This window comes from Gavialis gangeticus, unplaced genomic scaffold (genome assembly GCF_001723915.1).
Source record: "Gavialis gangeticus isolate Ggan-Ray unplaced genomic scaffold, GavGan_comp1, whole genome shotgun sequence".
NCBI classification, from domain to species: domain Eukaryota; kingdom Metazoa; phylum Chordata; order Crocodylia; family Gavialidae; genus Gavialis; species Gavialis gangeticus.
This window is the reverse complement of record NW_017729024.1, coordinates 96545733-96551914: the sequence shown is the minus strand read 5'-3', so window position 1 is coordinate 96551914 and position 6182 is coordinate 96545733. Positions and strand designations below refer to the sequence as shown.

The 6182-nt window shown below is 51.9% G+C and overlaps 1 protein-coding gene across 2 annotated transcripts in view; it reads left to right on the top strand.

The window, feature by feature from the left end:
• Positions 1 to 2226: 2226 nt before the first annotated feature.
• PSAT1 (phosphoserine aminotransferase 1) overlaps positions 2227 to 6182 on the top strand; it is a 30016-nt gene continuing 26060 nt past the window's right edge. The window contains exon 1 of one of the 2 annotated variants that reach the window (XM_019517421.1): positions 2227 to 2309. In XM_019517421.1, the coding sequence (XP_019372966.1) occupies positions 2262 to 2309 (48 nt within the window). In that variant the 5' untranslated portion in view covers positions 2227 to 2261. Of the gene's footprint in view, positions 2310 to 2346; positions 2473 to 6182 lie in introns of those variants that run through there. The other variant, XM_019517420.1, reaches the window with a different exon arrangement.

Here is a 6182-nt window from a genome sequence, read left to right as displayed (position 1 = left end):
TAGAACTGGGCTTCCAGAGCTATTCATCATTATTAAAAGAAATCTGGCATTCATAAATTGCTTTGGGACATGCTAAAAGGAGAGGTCTAAAAAAAGGTAGTGCGGTATTGCTTAAGTAATGGAGTAGACACGATGGTCTAGGAAATGCATACAATTCTTGCTTGTACCATACTGTAAAAGCTTTTCACACAGACACCCTCTTTGCAGAGATAATGACATATTTTGTGGTATGCTTAATTTATTGGGGCCTATGTGTTAGGACATCCAATTTTCCAAGTGTAAAGAGCTCTTGCACTATATTGGAAGATCTGCTTAAATCCCTTGGGCCAATTTATTTTATTACCTGGGGGGGGACTACCAAATATCCAATAGCAAGATATAAAGCATAATTCCTTTCCAAGAACAACCTTCAATGAAATCCTTACACTTTTATGGACAATGCAAACACCACAGCTATCATTCAGTCACATAGAAGAGCCCACAGGGTGTCCTGTTGTGCAGTCCTGGTGCCTGTAGGCATCCGTGATCCAGCTCATCTCTGTACTGATAGGATTGGGCTACCCAGCCTGTCATGTTATGGCCTATACTGGGGGTGCTAAACCTCTGGCCCATGGGCCAGGTGCAGCCTGCACAGACATCACATCTGGCTGTCAGGGCTCCCCATGGGTTGGGAAATTTGGTGGCAGGGGAGCTATGGCTATTATACAGCTACTCTTCCCCTCCTGCAAAAGTCCCAAACCCCAGGCCCCACACAGCTGGTCAGAGCTGGGCCAGGTTGTGACCCCTTCTCCAGCAGGGCCAGGCCACAGCTCTTCCCCCTTCTGTGGGTCAAGCCCCTTTCCCCTGTAGGGTTGTGCTGCCCCTGCACCCTCCTCCACATGGCTGGATGGCACCTGCTGCTCCTGCCTTGGGCGCCAGATTGGGGTGACTGTCTGGATGCAGCATGTGGGCTGACTGGGCACTGTCCATCTGGGCCCCTGGGAGAAAAGGTTGAGCACCACCTTGTACTCAAAAAATCTAGGCACAAAACCTCAGGGTGTCTATGGGATGTCTAACTGCTCCTGAAAGTGGAACATACCTAGGTGGGCCAGCATTTGTGAGCCAGACAGACCCTTGCTTTGGTCCATACTGCACATTTAGCTTCATCTGTGAAATCATTGTTCTCTCCCCCTGACTTTTGGTAGTATGCTCTGGAGAACAGAAAACAGGGGAGACTTGGTAACAGTCTTCAAATACCTGAAGGGTGATTATAAAGAGGCTGGAGATGGGATTTTTTACTGTGGTGGTAGAGGACAGGACAAGGAGCAATGGCCTTAAACTGCAGCAGGAGACATTTGGGTTCAGTGTCAGGAATTTTCTGATTTTGAAAGTAGGAACACATTTCTTTCTTGGAAGTTTTCAAGAGCAGTGATAGAAAGCTGGGATGGTGTAGTCCAGAGGTAGGAAACTTCCAGCACAGGTGCCAGAGCATGGCAGGTAAAGGCATTTTGCTTGGCGCACACACCTTAGGGCAGACCAGTGGTGATGCATAGGAGGTGCATGGGGGTGCACCCCTGACCAGCCACAGTCCCTGCTTAGATGATGGGTGAGGGGGGGCAGGTGGGAGCCCCTGTGAGTGCCAACCAGGCAGTGGGAGTGCTGGATGTAGCACTGTGGCCACTTTCTGGTCAGCATGATTGCCCGTGGGGGGACCTCCCCGTTGCTGACTGGTCACTGGGGGGGGCATGTGCCCCCCCCGACTAAGATGGCACTAGTTGCCCATGGGGCAGACGGCAGGGAAGGGACCAGGGCTGCACCCCAGCCATCCACCCCTGAAATGCCAATGTCTCACAAGTGGAGATTGCAGGGGGTGGGGTGGTTTGGCACTGCCTAAACAACGTTGCTGACCCCCGGTTTAGTCCGAGATGATCCTGCTCAGAGCACGGGGGCGACACTAGACCCCCTTACGGAGTCCCTTGCATCCTTATGATCCTATGTAGAAGACGCCTTGTACTTCCAGTCAGAGAGGAGAGGCTGCAAGAATAGAATGAGAGGGAAAAAGCACAACGCCGTCTTCTTTCTTTCCCGCTCAGCTTCCTGTACCTTTGCAGGCTCCTGTCCAGGAGGAAACGCTGGTACCTGCATGAAGGAGACACCGCCAGGGCTCATGCCTCGCGGGCTGGGCTGTTCTCCGCGCCGCGCCGCTCCTCCCGCCGCAGTGTTGCAATCTCCGCTCCAGATTGCATCTGCGAAACGAACCTTCGCTGGCCGCCTCTCCACCAATGGCGGGGCGCCGCCGCCAATCCGGCAGGGGTCATTTGCATAGCCATGTGAGAGTGGCCAATCGGTAGGCGTGGAGCCGAGGGTTCTTCTGTCGCCCGCGGAGGGGGGCCGACGGCAGCAGTGGTTGGAGCCGGCGGCGCGGGGGGAAGCATGGAGCCCAAGCGGCCGGTGGTGAACTTCGGGGCGGGCCCCGCCAAGCTGCCGCGCTCGGTGAGGCTGAGCGCGGAGGGGCCTGGGGCTGGAGGGGGCACTGCGGCGTGCTGGCATGGTCCTGGAGGCTGCAGGTTTGCCCAGGGCTACCGTGCGGCACGTGGGGAGCGCAGCAGCGGGCACTGCGGCGTGTGGGCAGGGAGCAGGGCATCGCGCTGGGATCTGCGGGGTCCCTTTGCCCAGGGCCGCTGGAGCCTGGCGCTTTGCGGGGACCTGGTGCGGGCTCGAGCGAGCAGGGCAGGGGTGAGCTGCTGGCTCTGGCTGGGGAGGGGAGCGGAGCCGCAGCCGCCCGCCCGCCCTGGCATTGTGGCTCCTTGGCGCTGCTTAAAAGCATCCTCAGCTGGGCAGCCCATGCCCGGGGCCCTCCTGCCTTTCCCCTGGGGTCTTCCCTCCACTGGCAGGAGCCCCTAGGGCATGTGGGTGAAGAGATGCCTGCATTGCAGATGACTTCTTTCTTTTTTTCCTCCCCCTCCTCCTCTCCCTTTGGCCCAGGACCTGCCTATCCTAGTCCCCTCCCTCCCGCTGGCAGCGGGGGTGGAAGTTGGCATTCGGGTTTGTGCTGACATGGCCATTTTCCCGGCGTATGGTTTGTCTTTTCTTTTTGGCAGCTCCAGTGCAGCGCCCCGGGGGCTCTCGGGCAGGGCTTTGTCTCCCACGTGGAGAAAGATGCTGGTTGCTGCTGGGCAGGTGTCGGTGCTGGGGAAAAAGCAAGATATGAAACTTCGGCACACTCGGGGTGCCGCCAGGTTGCTAAGCTGGGAGTGGAAGTGAAGCCCGCTTTTTTAGCTGGTGCAGGGGTGCGGACAGAAGCTGGCTCTCCGCATCTGGTGCCTGCAACTGCAGGCTGATCACCAGGCTGTAGGTCAGGGGTGCTCAACCTCCAGCCTGCGGAGCCACAGCATCCGGCCCGTGGGGCTCCCCACAGGTCAGGAAATTTGACGGGGTTGGCGGGGCGAGCAGTGGTCATTAATACAGCCACCCTCCTCTGCTGTCAGGTTCCCAAACCCTAAGCCTCTCCCCCTGCAGCTGGATTGATTCCTCCTCCTTAACACAGCTGGATCGGGGGTCAGTTATTCCACCCCTGCAGCTAGATCGGGGCCTGGCCATGCCCCCTTTTCCCACCATAGGTCGGGGCCAGGCCACACTTCCTTCCCCCTTGGGAGGCCGCATCAAGCCTACTCTCACCCCACAGGGCTCCCCTTCCCCCATCCGCATGGCTGGCTGGTATGACCTCCCCAGGTGCCAGATTGGGACTGCGGGGAAGATCTGGCCTGCAGAGACTCTGCAGCCCACCAACCAAAAAGACTGAGCCACCACTGTTTTAGTTCATTGCTGGGCACACTGGTGTGAAGATGGAAGATATGTATTTGTATGTGTGTTGCTATAACTACAGTACATTGAGCTTAAGCTAACTGAAGGATCAGTTTTATGAGGAAGATGATAATGAGCAAACTATAGACTGAGCCCTTTGGAAAGTTTGCATCAGCAGCTGTCGGGTAACCAGTCACATTTGGGGAGAGGAGCGGCTCATGGTGCACTTACAGCTTCCAGTTTGTTTTGGAGGGTTTAGGACTCTTCTCTCTTGGTTTGCTTTAAAGCCACAGATATGTTCTGTGGTGTTTTTCACAAAGCCGACTTGCTTTGTGAAGCAGCGTCTCAGCACTACTAGAAAAAAGCCTGTCTTACAGCGCATACTGCAGATGACCTTTCTAGTTGCATGGCATTTAGTTCTTCACCGCTTCTCTGAAATCTACTGTAGCTTTTCAGTTGCTACCTCAGTGGTACTCAAACTTTTTTAGACTTAGGGCACCTCTCCAAGACTCTTCAGAATTTAGTAGCACCCCATTTAAAAATTATTATAAACACAATGTGAATGTTATAATGTAAATGTGATGGTCCTATTACTAATTAACGTGTTAATTGAATAGATTATTATGATTCTATTGTATCATAATTATCATATGATTCTGTTACCCCTTCAGGCCAGTTATGGGTGTGCTCATGTTTGCTCCTAGCTCATGTTTGAGTGCAGTAGTGGACTCCCCACACAGGACCCCAAGTCACTGGTAGGGATTGGGAAGCACTGGGCCAAGTTCTTTTCTTAGTTACCTTGGGGAGATCCTTCCTCTAGTTGTGCTCTGGGGCTGTAAGGGACAGAGTCCAAGGACACTCTGGTAGGGACATGGTGCTGGGCTGCACACACAGCACATGGGGTGCACTGTGGGAGCGGTAAGGGGCAGGCAAAAGGACTTGCGAGGCCTTGGAAGGGAGAGGGGGAAGGGGGCAGCTCAAAGGGGCTCCGCAGTGCTGTCACTGCTGCTGTGGCCAGGTGGAACCGTGCCACATGTCTCCTGCAGAGGTGGACAGGGAAGCATCTGCAGCAGAAAGATGCACCTGAATGTCCTGCATTATGCAGGTGTGCACACTGTTTTTGCTGCAGCTCTTGCTGGTTTGGCTCCACTGTGCCTCTTGAAAAACTGAGGGACATAGAGCAGTTTCACTCCACCACAGTAGTGGTGTTTGGCAGGTTCTCAGGGTGCCATGGAGAACCGCTGCATGAAGTGAAACTCATTATTTCTCATGTGACTTGGGATTATTTTTTAGTGTAGGAGGAGAAGACTGTTCAAATTCATTAACTTCTTTCAACCCCCTTTTTTGGGAGTTGCAGCACTTTTGCAATAGCCAGTTCTGCTTCAGTCTCAGTAGTCTGCTCCTACTTTACTTGCGTTCTCTGAACTTCTTTTGAAGCAAGGGATAAAACTTCTGCGTTTTTGCAGCTTTGTTACAATGGGTGGGTGAGAGAAGCAGGCGCGTTCTTTTTGAAGAAGCATCTTCTTCCCTTCTTTGTAGTAGTACTAACAAAAGGGAATTTGGTTAAAACAGTTTAACAGTTCCATTATTGTGGTCAGTTTGCCCCTTAATGTTTCCTTCTCCTAGATCACTCTGCATATATAATACATCATCCAGAATTTTTTCATCTCTAGATGATTGTTTTTAGATCAGTCAGCTGGCAACTAGCTGATGCAGCAGATTTCTTATCAGTGGAAACTTGTGTAGCTGTCCAGATCATGCATTTCTTTCGCAGACTGCGAGATAGTGAGGTTGTCAGGGAAAGGTAGCTTGCCACTGAGTCCTTCACTATTTCTATCTCTGGGGGAAAACGGGGAAATTGTTTTCAGGCTATAAGCAGAAAATTAGACAAATTGTGGGCAGCATATTTTAATGGCTAGAACTTGCATGCAGCTTCTTGTTGTGACATAGCAGAAGAAGAGGGCATGCTGGGGCATTGCATTACTCATGCCAAGGTTTTTAATAGTGACTAGTAACTCTTTTGTCATCAGTTTTTAGCATTCTAAGATACGTGATCTTTTCTGATTCACTCTAATAAAAGTCATTCCTCTTTATGTTGATTCAGTTGGAGTAGCACAAAGTGGATTTTTGGCCATGATGATTGTCTCAGCTTTCCTACTTGAACAATGTTGATTATATTACCTCTTCTTTTTTAACATACTTGGAGACAGAAAGTGCTAATGTTTGCAGACAGTCTCATTCTATCCTTACATTGCTTTTAAGGACCTGGAGGTTTCAGCAAGAAACATGAGAATCAGAAATTGCCTGAATTAGGGTTCAGCCTGATGGCTGACGGTGGCAACCCTGATCAGAGTATGAACCACATAACAACACTCTACCCTCTATAAAAAATTGACGGT